The 19061-nt window shown below is 47.0% G+C and overlaps 1 protein-coding gene across 2 annotated transcripts in view; it reads right to left on the reverse strand.

The window, feature by feature from the left end:
• Window positions 1–662: 662 nt before the first annotated feature.
• Window positions 663–19061, reverse strand: part of LOC119383774 (uncharacterized) — a 73282-nt gene continuing 54883 nt past the window's right edge. For both annotated transcript variants that reach the window (XM_049412673.1, XM_037652073.2), the window contains exon 9: window positions 663–7694. In XM_049412673.1, coding sequence (XP_049268630.1) covers window positions 7641–7694 — 54 coding nt within the window. In that variant the 3' untranslated portion in view covers window positions 663–7640. The remainder of the gene's footprint in view (window positions 7695–19061) is intronic.

Here is a 19061-nt window from a genome sequence, read left to right on the forward strand (position 1 = left end):
TAGGAGGCGCAGAAATTCTCGGACATCTTATGTAGTTATAAAATGACAACAGGTTTTGTTGTGTTCTCTTTTTTCTTTCCCATGGCTCCCAGTCAATTCGATGCATATCAGTGTCATATTTCAGACATTGAGGCTTCAGTACCTTACTTACTGAACATCCAACTCTCCTTGAGAGGTCGATTGTCCAATATCCCACACATCTGGAAGCTTCGAGGTTACGGTCTGAGCACATCAGTAAGTCACGAGTTTGAGACATTCACTGCTTTTCATCTGATTCCACGGAGCCCTGTGTAATTTCTATGAGAGTCTTATTTTAAGGGCCACCCTAAAAGTGCAAGTTATCCTCATTTGAGTGTTCTAATTATCCGATAACACAAATTGTACAATCATCAATTTTTTAAATTATAAGACATTATGCTATGCACATAAATTTGCCAGGGTACTTGAACAACAACACTTATACATTCAAATTCAGCTGTTTTTGTGATAGCAACCCAGTGAGGAAAGGGTTCCAGTACTGCTTATTTCAAATACACTCGGCACTTAAACCTGATACATCAGGCTGAATGTTGAGGTCATTGAATCGATACACACTCAACTCAAGAACAGCAATTCTTGCGAATGATCGATTATACAGGAGGCAAAATGCATCAAAGCAGTGATGGGACTATGTGACATGCTTTATTTCCCCTGACCACTACTGGCTACGAAAAAAAAAAGTACAGCATGGTTAAAAAATGAACAGTAGAATCGCTTGTACAAATACACTCTCGACCATGGTGTGACATAGATGCTTCTGCAAGGCTAAGATGCAGAACAAAGTTGGTGAAGAGGAATACAGACAACTGGGTTGCTCGCTGGCACCTTCGACAGTACCCAGAGTTGTCGTAACGGGGTGAGGCAGGTCATCCTGAACTGTCAGTTTCCGAAGAGATAGAAAAGAAAAGAGCACCAAGGGCAGTGAAGCCAAGGTCAGGCATGGCGAAACCAACAAAAAAAAAGAAAGAGTAGTGGGACGTTAAAGAAAGCACTCCCTTTGCAAACACGGCAGTGCAAAACAGGCAGATGCTGCGAGCAATACAGCAATCACGAGAAATAAAGCAGTGCTTGCATAAAAATTCGTACAACACTACAATCGATAAAATTACATAGAGCACATAAGACCTGTCTACAACGCAGCTCTTTAAGTGCAATGCCTTCCAGCAGGTTTGATGCAGTGTTGCGGTGAAACTACTAGCGAAAAAAAAAAAGACTTGTATAGCAGTTGGTGCAATTGCTGCATGTTGTCAACTGAGAGAATGCAGTAAATGAAAACAAGCAAAATAAAATCGCCCTCATTAGTGCAAATGAAGCGCAACTACAGCCAGCCTTTGCAGGCAAGGAGTCAATGCTGCACAGAATGCCCTTATGCATATTTCATTTTTCCACAAGGAGGTCCCCAGACAATCGAAGCTGTGCAGCCGTTGCGGATAAAGTTAAATCACTATTAAATGGCAGCCAAAAGAGAAGGATGCTGCGAAAACCAAAGCTTACAAATGACTCCCGCCACTCGTATATACACAATGTCCCACTGACATGCATAGGACTCTTGCAAGAAACATCCAGGCTTGCGACACGATTGGTGCTAAGTCACAAACACGTGGGTATGGAAGTGTGATCATATCAAGCTACAGCGTAACTCGCGCAGCAGCACCAACCGTGCGGTTGGGAAGTGGCTAAGTTGTGGAGTATGGTGGAGCGAGAGAAAAAACGATAAAGAAAGCCGAGAATAACGAGAGCGCAAAAACGGCAAAAAGACAGGACAGACGTTGCCAATGTGGTAGGCCGTAACTAACGCGGCCCAATTGCGAGAATGTGACCATGCATCACATGGTGTCTTTCGGGTCACTTTCTTCTTTCAGAGCTTTCACTCAGTGATACAAAGTTTTAGGCTGCAGGCACTCGCTAAAACTTGCATCCACTACTGAACCGCAGTTTCATGCCTTACTTTGAAAGCATGGCCACTGACCCAACCTAGAAAAACTGACACACGCACATAACTACAAGTTTGCGTCCAAACATGATGCCAGTGAGGCAGGAAACAATAGTCTAATGCGTTGCTAGCATGTTCCTTTAGCCGAGACAGGGACGTCAGCTGGTTTGAAGGCAGTAAGCAGTGTTTTACCTGATTTAATCTAATTTTTGAACAAAAGCCTCACCCAGGACGAATGTAACTGGTAGGTAGCAGTTACTGCAAACTTCTCAATATATTAGAGCTTCGAAATGTGCCTCGAAACAAGACCTTACCTTACTGCTTAGCAGACAAATTCAGTAACTCCGACATGAGACTGTACAGAATAATTTCCCCACCGAAGGATCACACTCTGTGGAAGGTGGAGGTTCAATGTTATGGAAAAGCAGTTAAAACAACCAAGTGTAATCTCACAGAAGCATTGTCATCTGTCCCGTCCTTTGGCCACCGTGTGCACAACATATTAAAACATTTTTTGTTCAACCGTCTCTGCGTTTGACACTCTGGAGACGTGTTTAGCCACACGCACACACACACAATGTGAATATGCATAAAAAGATCAGACACAGGAGCATATGAGAGTGCACCAAGCATCTCGGACAATGGCTGTGCAGGTCACTTCCCTGACTTGCACACTGCGAGCTATACTTTACCACAATACCAGAGGAGCCTAGCAACACTCAGCCAAACATTACAGTCGCACAGCTATCCCTTTGTACACTGCACAAACAAAACCAGCTGCTCCACAAACCTCCTCTGCATTGTGGCTAAAGCTGACAGAAAAAATACAATACAGATCAGAGATGTCCAGTCCAATCATTGTGCGATTGACATGTGCATTGCCATTCCAAAAAAAAAAACTAAATATCTAAAACAACAATATAATATAACAAGATAAAAACTAATCAAGCAACAAATATTAAGGATCAGACAGATAGCAAGAACTGACAAAGAGTAGCAGTATATTCAAAGTCCCCAATCTTCCAAACGCAACGTGCCACGCATCAATGCAATGCAACATATATCAGGGAGTTTTAGTACACCACTGTCACTGCCTATACAACTTTACAGCATTGTGTTTGCCAAGATAAGTTGCGCGGTGCACGCACCAGTACAGCTGGCGAAAGACCGAAACATAGTAATAGCCATATGCCCAAATACTTTACTGCTATGTGCGCGTGCATCCACAATAGCATGCAGTGCAGATTGCATTAAGGAGCATATTATTTCACAGCGTCTGTCCAGCCTGTTCATTTTGCAACAGCGCTAACCAAGCGAGCTGCACTGCAAACTGCTCCACGCACACACAGTTGCGTGCATGACACCAATGGAACAGGTTCAAGAGAAAAACTTGGCGTAATTAACGAGTGTCGGCAGTGTTTCTTTCGTGAAGGGCATGAAACCATGCAGTAAATGTGCAGAAAGTTTATATCATTACCGTCATAACGAATTTTCCAAAATGCACACTACTACTTAGGCCACTAAAGCAGCTCATTCCCTCAAAATGAACATCAAATAGTGGTAGTACAAAAACTTAACGCACTTGCGCAACTGAAAAGCCGTTCACATGCCTTTGAATGAGACTCCGGACAAACAGCCACTGCTTATGAAGAACGAAACAGCCATTGAAATAAAGTTCACAACAAAATGCCAGCACTCTAAAATAGGAGCCTGCCTTGCGAGTTCTCTTCTGCAGTTTAACTGCCGTGAATGAAATGACGCACACAAACAATGTACCACATCAGGCAATATAATACTGCTCCATGCAAAATTTTCGTGAAAACCACAGCTGGTTGGCTCGAAGCATTGTCAAAAGGCTATCTACAAGCACACAGGTACAGATAACAGTCTCATCTCTTGACAGAACGATGTTTCACCCCACAACACTAAAAGCAACACCACAACACGGAAGCGGTACGTTAAAGGGACACCAGGGGAAACCGTTAGGTCAAGCTAACGTGTAAAAAAATGGTTCACACGATGCCATGAGAATCATAAGGTGCACAAAATTTTTTAATCAACTTTTTACAATTAACCCCAGGGGACATGCCACTTAAAGAAGCAAAAACAAAGCCAGCCAATGTTCAAAGCATGTTATAATTCCTATGGCTAGCACCGGTTATGGATATACGCATCCAAAATGTGTGAACACTGTGCATGCTGCGTTATTTCCCTACGATGCTCTCTCCTTAAGACAGCCATATAAAACCGACAGATAACGAAGCCAGGGTTTTTTAATCTGGTGGATTCATGCAAGTAGTAGTTACTAACAGAAACCGGGCAACTCAACTCCCCTTCTTCGCACTGATTTTCTTTGGAAGAATGTGACGAAATTAATGAAATGCCAATAAACCTGGTGACAATAACAAAACTGCTTCAGCTAAAAAAAAAGCCAGAAAAGCTGATCGGCAGTCTTCATTCATTTGTTATACACAGTTACCTGGCACGCATATAAATAGGATGAAAGTAATCTATCTGAACTGGCAGAATTTTGAGTATGCGATTTTAAGGAAATCCGTTGATCTTTTCAGCAAGTAAGGCAAGGTACAAACTGAAGTTGAATGAATTGCTTCATGTTCCAAAATGAAGCTGGTAATATTAACCAGCAACATCTGTAGGCACCTTAGGTCACACAATATCCACCTAACACATTAAAGCACCAAGAGATCAGCGAATGGGCACAAAATCCAACTAGGGAAGAAGTTTAGGTTTCATTGTAATGTCGTTGTCAGATATATTGATTAGGCCATGCAGAAAACTTATAAGCCACACCTGATCAGTTTCCCCAGTAGCGTCTCTTTAAAAAAGGTGATTAGTTTATCGAGCGAACATTAACCACAGCGGTTGTCGGTTATAATAGGCCCTGCTAACAGTCAGAAGCATGCTTTCAGAAAACCCCAGTAATAGAGAGTATAAAGACCATCCGTTTGCAATCGCAAGCCACCAAGAAAGTGAAAGTGCCAAAATTTAAGGTTCCAAAATGTCCCGCTTCTCAATAAATAAATAAAGCTTCGTCTAAATGCACCACACGGGAGAGCACGTTCAAACTAAGAGCACGATCAAAGCATAAAAAAAAATCCCCAGTGGAAATCAGTACATAACATTCAGTGTAGATATAACAAATTGTGGGATTAAACGAACATAAATTCCTTTCTTGCCGAGATCAGCAGATAACAAATACGTACTTATCGCATATAATGAAATTACCTTTGTAGCTAATGCGACTTCGCTTTAAAAGAAGGTATAGGTGTATGCTTTGTACATTATATAGAAGACAATCGGCCACCCACCATGATAAATTTTGCCAGGTTGTAACCACCTACATTGATGATAATGATCGCGGAGTGGCATAACGGGGAAGAAATTCAGGTATGGAAGCCAAAGCCAGCCTGACAAAACCACACCAGTGATGCAATACCTAAGCTGCCATTTTTTAACCCAATTAAATCAGATCCATGAAAACTCCCGTTAAGCAGCCACTTAAAGGAGTCGAATGGTGACATGTTACATGATGGAGAGACCACAGCAACGTGATCAGTGGCGAAACAATGTCAAACCCATTCTGCAGGAGGAATGAATGAACAGTAGCGCGGAACGATGCCCCATCGCACACCTAATTATTTTCAAACCTGAATGTTAGGAATGCAATGCCGAGAAGCCAGTTTGCACTGGACAATGATATGTCAGTGGAGCAGATCCCACCATTACCTTAGAATTTCATACTGCAGTACTGCACGATGCGGTGTGCCTACAGTCCTTGCTCATTCCCTAAATGCTATGATCACTGCGAGAAGAACATGATTCATTCTTCCCTTTGTTCTTTTACAGTAAGTCACAAGAGCACTGCAAAAGCTTTTGAAATTTTCATTCTTATTTTACTTTTGTTCGTGTGCTTTTCTTTTTCCATGCCGGTAGCTGCAAAAATCGGTCTATAGGGCAATACAGTTCTGCTGTATTGCCGTATCAAAAACAACTTTGCAAGAGGAGGAGAAAGGACGGCGGAGAGATTTGCATGGTGAAGAAAGCTGGGCAGGGCAGTTGATCTTGGGTTGTCGGAAACAACTGCGGTAGGTGGACCACTGGAAGTTCACTGGTCCTTGCATACTCTAAACGGGGTTGAGGTGGTGAGATACTACACTGTTCCAGTAATGCCTGCATGTACAAACCCTCTATCAATTATGGCACACACGTCTGATGTCAAACACCCTGGGAGAATCTAACCAAGTCTGTTGCAAGCTGGCGCCAACCAGGAGGCTGAAAAAATGGATGTGGGTTGCCCTAGTGTGCTTGGGCTCTTTTGCTTTTGGGGCACATCATCTGTGGTGCGCGCATTTACCAGGTAAAGCCAGCCATGGCCTCTGAGAATGGTGGCGCAACTGAGAATGGCTTTGCGAGGCTACCTAATCATGGAGGCTGTGAAAAAGATGATACAAGGACTGTTGCTTTCATGAAGCGTGCTAGATGCAGCATTTTGCAAAAGCAAGGTGGCCCCATGCAAATAATCATTATAAAATACAGCCTCTGAACTTGATTCATTGGTTTGCTGCAGTTACAGCATTGCAGTTACGTTGATACATAACGAGGCTGGTGCATCCAGCTTGCGCAAGAACCACACTGCTGCCCGAAAGTAGAGAATTGTTTTTGCAAAATCTGCATTTCACTTTTCTGCCGGTGGTGAAAGAAGCAGTGAAGTTGCACTGTTTTTTCAGAACTGGTCAGTGAAGCGCTGATGGCTTAAACTGGATTTTGTGTTTTAAATACCCTACAAGATTGCATTCATACTGGCCCCTTTGTTTTGTATTTCTTTTCATTATAACACATTATTCTGGCCATCCACCAACCCATTAAAGAAGAGTGACACCTCGCAAGTCGCTTCCTAGTGTTACCGCGCCCTACAGTCTTTGTGCAACAAAGACCACGAGGAACACACGAACCATACACGCAAAATTCACAACACACCACCGCCCAACACATCGCGTCTAGACCAAACACGACGTGTCATAAGCATGCAGCACAAAGAGCACACTGCAAGCATTATGGGGCAACAAAGGAAGGCCAAACCAAGCTGGTTTCTGCAATATATCCCCAGGGGAAGACTACAGCATGCACCCAAGCGAACGGGGCCATCACCACATAACTTGGAGTCCGTCCATTGCATATGCTGGCTCGAAACCAAAAGCCAAATATCCCGATACGATCGAGCCCAACGGCGCAAGTAAAGTGCTGACTTGAAGATTCTACTCTGCTTTACCTTCACTCACGAGTGTGTTACTTTGCACCCTGCTTCACTAATGAAAACGCATGAGGGGCATACAAGAATAACTGAAGTGTTGCTTACACTAAGCGAAGGGACAGTGATGCTTGCCTGGATGACAGTGGGGACAACAAAGCCAATGGTTTAGGGAGGCAAGGGCAGGTCCAGGGGAAAGCTTTCCCCGTTTCGCGGGGAAAAGGTGGGAGGCATGAGAAGAGTTAAGAGACGAAGAAAGAAAAAAATAAAAATAAACGTAAATGACTGTACACATAAAGCGTGTGCGCTGTGGTTGAAGGAGCAGGCTTTGGGAGCGATGATAACACCAAACAGGGAAATCCAGAGTGGCCGGCCGTAGCTGGTGGATGAATAAGCCGGTCAACTGGACCCGAGTGTGCATGTCCGCCACAGCTTCTGCAGGTTGCTATACATCTGTAGAAAAGTGCACAAAAAAAAAAGTTTCTTGTGAGCAGTCACAAAAGCCATTGGCACAGGAACATTCTGAGGCAAAGCTTGCTCTAGCTCGTGAAGGCGTATAGCACAGCGCATGAACATAGGAAAATAGGACACAGTTAAAAAAAAAGTCACAGTTTCGACGCAAGGGCAAAGCAATGAATGTGATAGAAACAAATTGGAATGTCACACAAAGAACGACAAGCAGCTCAAAACTCGCAGCGTGCTGTTCAAGCACAAAAGACGCACGAAAAGATCACACACAGGACGAGCGCGAACTAACAACTGCCACAGCTCAACACTTGCAGCGCGCTGCTCAAACACAAAGGACGCACAAAAAGAACACCCAGGTATACACAGGATGAGCGCAAACTAAAACTGTCACAGCTGTTACTTCTTTGTGTTTGAGCAGTGCGCTGTAAGTGTCGACTATGCACAACCAACTAGCCCCTACCTTGGCTCTTCTAACTAGCAACCCACTCCTTTCACAAATGTGGCCGTTGAAGCGAGCGAAGTGACCTTCATGCGGTCTATAGCTTCAAAGCAAACTTTGCGGTGAAAGCACAAGACGTACAAACCTCCCCCTTCACGAGATAAGCGTGCAAGCACGGGCAACTACGCCCTGTACGTTAAAGTACAGGTAGGAGGCGTATGCCCTTCGCGCCATCTTGAGGGTGATAGTGCACACACTGAAGCACCTTCGAGCTCTGTGTACCGCCAGTGGTGAATGGTGTACATAAATAACTCGCTGTTAATATGCTGGAGGATGTCCGCTGTGTGGCCAAGTTGTCTAACGCGGCACACTGCGTAGCGAGGGGTCGAAGGTTCGAATCTCCGGTTGCTCGCCTCAGAAAATATTTCTTATGAATTATTTTTCTCTGTGGCTTTTATATATACAGTTGAAACTTGATTTTACGAAACCCGTTTTTACGAATTTCCCATTTTATTGCATAAATTCGGATCCCCCCCCCCCAGCTGCCCGTAGGCTTAATGCTTTTATGAACTCGAGATAAACATCACCGCCAAACCATATTTAACAAAGCATTCCGGGAAAAAAGATGCAAGGAAAAAGAGTTTTTCCAAATTTATGCTGTCTCGAATGTCTGGCAGTGCGCTGCCAGCATAGGAGCAGTACAACTGACGCAGCGGAGGCATTCTCGTTTTGCTTCTTACGAAACTACAAACTGAAACTGCATGGAACAACAGACTGCACATTTCTTTCCAGGCTTTGGGTCAGTTCCACCAGATGGCGAAAGCGGCGCTTGATCTCGCATGCGTTATTCTCGCGTGCTCACATTATTTTTCTTTCTTCTGCTATGCACATTCTGCGTCGCCAAATGATGGAGCCTCCGAAGAAGAAGACAAAAAGTGGTGACCCTTGAAGAAAAGGACAACATATTCCGTGCTGTCGCGGAACAAGGAGTCCCGGCGAGCATGTTTTTGACCATCTTGAAGGCGAAGGACACCATCATCCTTGTGACTTCCTCTTGGAACACATCCAAGAAAAACCACCTGAAGACGACCCCGCACGAGAAGCTGGAGGAAGCCCTTTTTATGTGGTTTAACGATATGCGAGCCAGAAACATTCCACTCAGCAGGGAAGGGGTGCAGCAGAAAGCACACAAATGCGCATGTTTGCTCGGCTTTGATGAGCTCAAGGCAAGTCCCAGCTGGCTCTCGCGCTACAAAGAGCGCGACGGGATTGTTGGCAAAGTGTCGAATGGGGTGTCGTCGAGCGTGAACAAGCAAGGAGCCGACGAGTAGTTGTCAGAGCATGTGCCGGAGATCCTGGGGAGGTACGCCGTGTAAAACATCTACAACGCGGATGACAGCGGTCTCTTTTATCAGATGCTGCCGAGCAAGACACTTGCTCGGAAAGGGGAGCCTTGCCATGGCAGCAAGCAGAGTAACAAGTGACTTAGACTTTTACTGTGCGTCAACATGGATGGCAGTGATAAGCGTGATCCACTCATCATTGGAAAGGCCGAGAATCCTCGGTGCTTCAAAGGAGTTAAAAAACTATTGGCTCAGTACGTCTCGAACATCAACAATGAGCCTGCGATCTTCTCGGAGTGGCTAAAAAGCTTCGATGACGACATGGTTCGCCAAAAGAGGAATGTGTCTGCTGTTGGACAATTGCCCGGCATACCACATCCCAGAGCTTCACATGAGGAATGCGGAATTGCAGTTCTTTCCCCCCCAATGTGACTTCAGGGTGTCTACCGAGTTGACTTTTCTAAATTCCCTGAGTTTTCCAGGTTTTCCCTGAGTGTTTTTGCTAAAATTCCCTGAGCGAAGCAGAACTTTGTTTTAGGTCAAGATGGGTAGAGACAATATCGCTCGGTGATGTCACTCTCTAATACGCATGTTAGAAAATAAAAACGACTTAATCCCATTTGAATAGTACATAGAACAGTTAAACCTCAATATAGCAAAGTTGGTAAAAGCGGCAACTCACTTCGTTATATCGAAACTTCGTTAAACTGAAATTTGACCTTTCATGCAAGGCATAGTTACTGAAGGATTAATCTTAAACTGAAAATGCCACAAGAATGCTCGGCTAATATGGCAACATGAAAAAACTTTTTATTTTTTTGCGTGAAAAAAAAATCAATTTTGTTGAGCCTGAAGTGCAGCAATCACAGTTAAATGCCTTGCCGAGTGTCACATGTATATACGAAACAAATGCGGGTTTAATGCACTGTGGAATTGCGCTTGTTCTGCTGCTGTGGGTTGTTGTCAAATCCTCGCGCGTTGCCCAGAGCAATGCAACGCCTTTGCTACGATGTTGCCCAGCCGAACCATTTGCTCTCCACGAATGCAAAACATCGAAAACCATCCCACGTTAGAAAAAAAGAGTCACAGTTTCACCACGAGAGCAAAACAGTAAATCCGATAGCAACAAAGAGGAATTTTATGTGAATATAGGCTGGCAGCTTGCTCCTTCAGAAAACGCAGCCGCTGCACTGAGAGAAGTGCCCTATCTATGGCTCAGGGGCGGATTCAGGTACCTAAAAGGGGGGGGGGGGGGTTACAAAGGCTGAAGCCCCCGCTTAGCAGTGCATTTTGGTGGGTCACGCATATTTACAACAGCCCAGAGGGGATTATGGCGGTGCGTAAGAAGCCTTCGTTGTAAATGTGCATAGGGAAGCAGGAAAAAGTAGAGCGATGAGAGAGGTAGAGAGCAGAGACAAAATTCTCTTTACCCCTTTTGGGCAGTGGCAGGCAAAGCAACCTGAAAAAGGGGGCAAACTCAACAGGCAGCCTGACAAAGGATTCATAATTGCAGGGTTTTGCAGCGCGCGAACATAGGAAAAAAGGACAGAGTAGACAGAAAGAGCGCTGACTTCCAACTGACTTTATTTTGCAAAGTGGCAAAATATATGCGAGGGAAAGGAAGATAAAAGCAAACATCCCTCGCATATATTTTGCCACTTTGCAAAATAAAGTCAGTTGGAAGTCAGCGCTCTTTCTGTCTACTCTGTCCATTTTTCCTATGTTCGCGCACTGCAAAACCCTGCAATTATGAACACTAACCAACTAGCCCAGGCCTCCACACTTATAAGCTGACAAAGGAGGTGGACGACAGGCACTGAAGGGAGGGGGCGGGGGCTGGCTTAAGGGGGGGGAGGGCGATCGCCGCTACGCCCCCCCCCCCCTTGTATCCGCCACTGCTATGGCTTCAACGGAAGTTTTGCAATTAAAGCACAACACCCGCCACGGCCGGTCTAGAGGCGCGCGTTCGCTCCTTCCTTTACGGCCTGCGCACGGGGGGGCTGTTGCTACCTATGGCCGCAATTTCGTGGGGGCGCTCCGAGCCAACTGCTCCCTAACTCACTCCCGGCTGTTGCGGAGGCTAGCGCGCGCAGGGAGTGCTCGGCTTCCGACTTACCGTGGCGCTTTCTGAAGTTACTCTATATGGTATTCATGGTACCAATGCCATAGAAACATGGTAGCAAGTATATATGATGACTCTGGTAAATTCCGCTTTACAGAAGTGGTGGCGCATGCCGCTCAGCCCGCCTCTGTTGCTCGGCAAAGCATCGGTGCGGTTATAACACAGCTTTGTTTTTTGTTTTTTTGGTTTCTGTAACTTCGAGAGTAAGTAAGAGGATGAACATTGCATTTGGTTGAGGAAACGGTTTAATCATGGTTTAGGAAATATTTATTTCAAATGTATGTGCCGGCCGTCGCTGTACTTGAAAATAACAAAATTGCACATTTTTTGTTGGAGGCATCTTAATTCGCGCTTTAATATTGAAACAAATACTCCAAAAAAGTGAAAGTCACTGCATAATGGGGACGGCCACGCTGAAGACGAAGAGGAAACATAAAAAACTTTCAGAGAATACTGTCAATGGGAAACAGAATGTTTTCCTTGGTACTACAATATGCGCATGGAGAACTGAAAAAAAATCACTGCTGGTAAAACACTGTAGTGACGATCACAGTTTAAAGGAGTCAAGTCTGTCACAGCCTGATATGCTTCCCCGTGGGCTTGTGAATAAAACCGAAAGGCCTGTCATTCTGATCTGTTAACTTTTTTGTGTAGTTAATAAGAAGAATCCGGAGAAACTTCTCAGAAATAATATGAGCCAGCACTCTCGCGTGACTCTTGTCCACACCTTCCGTACAGTCGAGAAGTGGCGAATCTTCAAGGTATGGCTCAACAGTCAATTGCAGAGTCTCGAGGATTTTCGTTCGAGGAAGATATTTGACTGCTTTCTCGAAGAACGTCACAATTGTATCCAGCATTGAGAGTAACTCTGGCTTTGTGTAATGTAGATCATAGGCTTCTTGCTGACGGAGAATATGATACAAGGACTGCTCGTTTTGTTTGTCGTCACTAGCACGGCGCATGTTTCGCAACCGACATCAGTGATGAGTTTGGCAATGTAACCACCTACATGCACCAAGCCTGAATAGGCAACAGAGTTCGGTGGTTTGCGAGGAGGTTCTCGCACAGCTTCAAGTTCCTCAATAACATCTTCCGGAATAGGCACCGCCGCTTCTTCAATGTTTTCGTCGCAAATGCCCATGTCTTTTGAAGGTAGCGCCTTTTCCGTGACAATGTAGGTCAAAGCAGCTGTGACGGCTCCCCTCTGTGACGTTGTAAATATGCGTGGCTCACCAAACATGCTCTGCTGTGGCAGCTGTGGTTCTCTAACGTGCACCTAAATCTAAGCACACGGGCCTCAGGCATTTTCGCCTCCATCGAATATAAGGTGGTCGGGTCTTAAAAAATATTGTTGTTGCTAGTAGCGCTGTGTGTGCGTCTTCTATTGCCGAGTGCCGAGAAAGGCAGAATGTCCCCACACGCACCTGTACTTCCTTCACCGCTTGCTACAACCGAAAGAAGTAATTAGCACGAGAAATTGGCTGGGCACCGCTGGTTTAAAACACGAAGCGCATGCGGCGAAACGCGCTTTGGGCGGTTGGCTCGCGACGCCCTCACGCGGAGCGCGCCGTCGTGACTGTATAGAAAAAAAAACCCCGCATTTCCCCGAAGGGGAGTATGAGGAAGTGCGAAGCACGGGCTGATGCTATGAGGGGGCGCGCGCGACTAACCTGCAGTAGAGTTACTGTATATGCTACCTTTAGGTAGCAGAGTTGCGCATCTGTCTTCCAACGCCGCTAGCAACCATGCATTGCGGAGAAGCTGCCGCTTGGGCCAATTTTTTTTTATTTCTCGACGCCGCCGCTGCAGCGAACTGAATTAACACTTGCCATCGACAGCCAATGCTTATCGCCGGTCTTTGACACGCCAGACAGGTTAATCGGTGACACGGTAGGCATGTCGCCTGCAAAAACGAAGTGCGACTTCACCGCATAGCCGTGGTTGCTAGCCGGACCTATGCGCAACTCTGCTACCTAAAGGTAGCATATACAGTGACTCTAACCTGCAGAGCCGAGCGAAAGAGACGGCAGCGAGAGAGCACGCGCCAGCCGACCCACGGAGGTCTGGCCGTTTTTAAGTGCAAAGCACTTTTACTGATGATGATGATCTGTCTTCCGAACTCGTTCCAAAGAACCCGCAACGCGTTCAACTTGTTGGCGGCGTTGCGCACGCCCGAGATGGGGCTCAGGTTGTTGTCGAACCACAGTCGATCGCACACCGCGCAGCTATATCCGAAGCTGCGGTCCAGGAAGTCTCGCTTGAAGCGCGCGTCCGGCCGATCGAATTCGAGGGCCCGCGCTCGCTCACGCATCGCGCGTCCCCGCGCCAGATCGGCTTCGGGGTGCTCGGCTCGCTTCGCACGCTTTCGTTCGGCGTCTCGCCGCCGGCCTTCATCGCCACAGGCAATGCGCGGGGCGCGCGCAGCCACGGAGCGGAGGGCGGAGCGCGCGCAGTCACGTGGGGCCTGACGTCGCTGCGCCGTTGCTACAGACGCTCCTCTCCGCTCCTCGCGCCGTTGCTATGGGACGGCGGATTCAGGGTCGCTTATAAAGTGCATTCGCACTTAAAAGTTCCATTGTACTCCCGGCGGCTGCTCAGGCCGTAAGGGAAGGAGCGAGCGCGCGCCTCTAGACCGGCCGTGCATCCGCAAAGGTATGAGCCGTCTGCTGATTCCCACTAAAGATACCGCGGCACACGCGACCACGCCCGCTGGTACAAAGTACGCACTTCCTGTCGGACTCACGCCGCCCCCCCCCCCCCCCCCAACCCGCCGGCTCCTATCTCCATGTGCCCATCGCGCGAACGAGACGGTCGGCTCGTTTCATCTCTGCTTAAGCACCGTTTGTCGGCAGCGCTCGCGCACTCTCACTCGCGCATGGAGCATACGACGCGCGGGGTGATGTAATCGCGATTTGGACTTGATAAGGAAGATCACGGCGAAGGCATAAAATTCCCGTCGGAGTGTCTATACAATTGCTATCGCAAAAAAAAGCAATATAGCTGCGGGCTAAGATCTCATGAAAGCACGGTAACAGCCTGAATTAAGGCACATCCGATTATGGTGGAAACGTTACTGTTTTCCGACATTGCGCGCCGAATCAAGCCAATGGGACCCGTGCTGGGGTCGCGAATTTTTGTAATTCGGCTTTGTAGCAAACATCCACGTGGTGTGGCTGGTAATTGCGAGCTGCAGCTCCCCAAAATATCGGTCGACTGCCTAAAACTTGTTTTAGCATGTGCCCTCATCGGGGAAAAAAGAAAACAAAAAAGCTTTCACTTGCTGTGAGTTACGCTAGCTCTTGCCTGGAAATTTATTCTATTCTTCACGGAGTCCTAAATAGCATCTTTGAAGCTCGGGATCCGAGCGAGTGAGCTCTCCGATAACAGCCAACAAGCGTCGTCTTTTTTCTCGCCGATCGGGATGGCTTGCCAGATCGGGATGGCTTGTCGAAGACATCCGCTTCCTGAATCATGCTTGTTACTTGACACGCGGCGATAACAGAAACACCATATCGGGCGCTAACGCACAGCACGCGCAAGAAAGAATACAGAACTACACCGCGTAGTCCACCCTGACAACATTGCACGATACGATGTGTCGTGGTTCATGGTTCCCGCATGCCGCGCATTAGCCTGATTCTCTCCCACTCCACCGCTCCGAAGGCGATGACAGCATCGAGGTGCTCCACTTCCCCGCAGCCGCAGCGGCCGTTTGATTTGAAAAATGCGTTCACAAAATATCGAGCCAGCGCTACCGCGACTTACCTTGCCTTTCAATAAAGTTACTGTGAATTTTCCCTGATGGGAGCACAATTTCCCTGAGTTTTCCCTGAGAATTTCCAGACTACCCAAAATCCCTGAGAATTCCCGGTTTTCCCGGTCGGTAGACACCCTGGACTTCCATCATCCAGCCCCTAGGATCACGGGATCATCAACAGTGTGCAATGCACGTATTGTATCATATCTGCTTGTGCGCGCCCTCATTTTCATTTTGAGCACAAACGTGCCAGTGTTTCATTTTCTACTATCTTGCTTCCCTTTCTTTTCACACTAACCTTCTCGCTCAGTGTGGCTCTAAATACGATGCGATAAAGCGATTAGGGGCACGAGCTTGCGTTCTTCACTCAGTCCGTCGCCATGACTGATACATTGTGTCAGAAGTGGGCATCTACTTGAACCATCACATCGGCCCTGACCACTGCGGAACCACCACGGAAAGTGTCAAGCCACCAGAGCCACTACGCATAGCTGGAGACGGTAGGAAAAGTTGGAAGCTCTTTTCAGACAGCGATTTGAACAGTTGCTGAAGGCGACAGAATGCACCGGCAAGGTACGAACCGAAGCGGCAAAAACAACGTTGTTCCCGAGTGTGGCCGGCGAGGACGCGATCGAGATTTTCAACAACTTTGTATTTGCCAAGGAAGAGGACCAAGAAGACGACACCACAGTCGTCACCAAGTTTTGAAGAATACTGTGTCGATCAGCAGAACGAGGTTCATGAAAGATATGTGTTCCGCGCCCGTGTACAGACAGAAGCAGAGCCATTCGAGAATTTTGTGTGGGATCTACAAAAGCAAGCTAGGCACTGAAATTTTGGAAGCCTGGTAGATGAAATGGCTCAAGACCAGATAGTATTTGGCCTGAACACGACAAAGCTGAGGGAAAAGCTGCTGAGAGAGAAGAATTTAACCCCCGCGAAAGCAATCACTACGTGCAAAGCAGCCAAGACCTCTGTGCGCCAAAGTGCATTGGGTCAAGAGAAAGTGACACCTAAGTTCAAGCTGTCACTTCGACCTGGACATGGCGCCCATCTCAACAGGGTACCGAATGTTCCAGGTGTGGAAGATTGCATGCCCCTCGGTGGTGCCCAGCCTTCGGAAAAATTTGTCGTACATGCTGCGGACTGAACCACTTTGCCGTATGTTTCAGATCAAGGACTCTGGTCGCGGAAGTACAGCACAAAGATGACTGTGACGTTTTCGACGTCTCAATCAGCGCAGTTGACACGGACCGTGACTGGCTCGTCAAAGCAACGATCGGGAAAAAAGAGGTGTCAATGAAAGCTGACACAGGATCCCAAGCGAACCTAGTACCGCTATCAATGTACAGAAAACTGAACATCAGACCCCTCAAGACTAGTATGGCAACTCTGCGCTCGTACAATGGGGGCATCATCAAGCACTGTGGCACAGTCTCTCTACCTGTCCTCATTGGCGACAGAAAAATCTGCGCAAACTTCTTCGTGGTAAAGAAGGATTACCAGGCGATCCTGAGATTAAATGCAAGTGAACGCCTTGGGCTATTCCAGCGAGAAATCGGCACCATAGCAGCATGCACTGTTAATGAAGTTGTTAACAAATTTCCACAGCTTTTCCAGGGAACTGGCCAGATCAACCGCGAGTACAAGATAGTGTTGCAAGAAGATGCTGTCCCCACCATCCAGCCGGCATGAAGGGTTCCCTTGGCGTTGCAGCAGCCACTTCGGGACGAGCTGATGCGTATGGAGCAAGCACACATCATTGAAAAAGTCAGCGAGCCAAAAGACTGGGTAAGCCCTCTCGTTATTTTGCGGAAAAAAGATGGCAAACTACGGGTTTGCATGGACCCAAGAACAATCAATTCATCGCTCAAGAGGGAACATTATCAAATGCCCTGTCAGGAAGATACTGAGGCTAAGCTGGCAGGTGCGAAATTTTTCTCTCGGCTGGACGCCAATGCCAGCTTCCATCAGATTCAGCTAGACCAACATTCATCAAAAATATGCACGTTTGGAACACCATTTGGTCGCTACCGCTTCCTCCGGCTGCCGTTCGGCATCTCGTTGGCTAGCAAAGTATTTCAGAAGGCACTAAATGAGGTATTTGAGGACATGCCAGGTGTAGTGCGCGTGTATGTGGATAACGTGCTAATTTGGGGAAGTGACAAGGAGGAGCATGACATACATCTTCGTAGCGCGCTTAGAGCGGCACATTTCGCAGGCTTGACGTTCAACGCACAGAAATGCAAGTTCGGAGTGCAAGAAATAGAATTTCTGGGCAATATCATCAGCGACAAAGGAATCAGCCCCAATCCAGCCTTAGTCGCCAGTATAGTGTAGATGCCAAGGCCTGATAACAAGCTCGCAATCCAAAGGTTGCTAGACGTGGTAAATTATTTCAGTATATACTTGCCATTGCTGGCCCAGAAAACAGCTGCTTTGCGTTCTGTTATCAAGCAAGACGTAGTGTTTGAATGGACACAGAAACACGATAAAGATTCGAGGGACATATGCAAAGCATTAGGCAAAAAACCACTACTTGCCGTTTTCGACCCATGCAAGCAAACTAAGGTAGCCTCAGACGCCTCCCAGAACAGTATTGGATCCGCCCTTTTGCAGAGTTACGAAGACGGTTAGAGGCCAATAGCTTACGCATCAAGAGCTTTGACCGACACAGAGCAACGCTATTCCCAGATAGAGAAAGAGGCTTTTGCTCTGGTATTTGGGTTGTCTGAAGTTCTCTCATTTTACATACCGTCATCCACTGCTACTTGAAAGCGACCACAAGCCACTCACTGATATTTCGAAGCCAATTGCCGATATGCCGCCTAGGGCACAACGTTTCTTTTTAAGACTTCTGAAGTACGACTACAACTTGATGTTTGTTCCCGGAAAATAGATGGAGCTGGCGGACATGGTGTCAAGAGCACCGTGCACTGGCGACTTGATGGCCGTGGACAATGGCGACGTCGAAGTTCACGCTACCAGCGTCGTGGCAGCAATCGCGAGTGAAATGACTGCAGTTCGAATAGTGCGTGAGACCGCCTCTGATGCGTACCTTCAGGCTGTGCTCGAGCACATTATGGAAGGAAAACCCGTCACAGGCCAGCTTAAACCCGTGGCTTATGAGCTCTCAGTAATAAAGGGCGTATTATTGAAAGGGGCAAAGGTAGTGATCCCTACATGCATATGGCCTGAAAGCGTGTGCATGAGGCTTATCTCGGTACAACTAAGTGCAAATCAAGAGCAAGACGGCTGATATACTGGCCAGGTCTAGACAATGATATTGAAGCTCTGATTGAAAATGCCCAGTTTGTAGAAAGCATGCATACAGTCAACCGTCCAAGCCGCTAATGATGCATCCAACGCCGACTAGTGCATGGTTTCGAATTGGAGTCGACATATTCCAGTACGCAGGAAGTTACTGCCTGTGTGCGTACGATGCGACGTCTAACTTTCCCGAAGTAGAGTTGCTGCACGGAACCATGGCCCCTGTGGTCATCGATAAGCTCAGGGCAATTTTTTCAAGATATGGTATTCCCGTAGAAGTATGCACAGATAACGGGCCCCTGTTTTCCAGTCGCAAATTCGCTCAGTTCTCGAAAGTGCACGACTTCCTTCACATCACGTCAAGTCCATACTTCCCAAGGTCAAACGGTCTAGCTGAAAAAGGAGGTCAAATTGTCAAACA

This window comes from Rhipicephalus sanguineus, chromosome 2 (genome assembly GCF_013339695.2).
Source record: "Rhipicephalus sanguineus isolate Rsan-2018 chromosome 2, BIME_Rsan_1.4, whole genome shotgun sequence".
Lineage (NCBI taxonomy): Eukaryota > Metazoa > Arthropoda > Arachnida > Ixodida > Ixodidae > Rhipicephalus > Rhipicephalus sanguineus.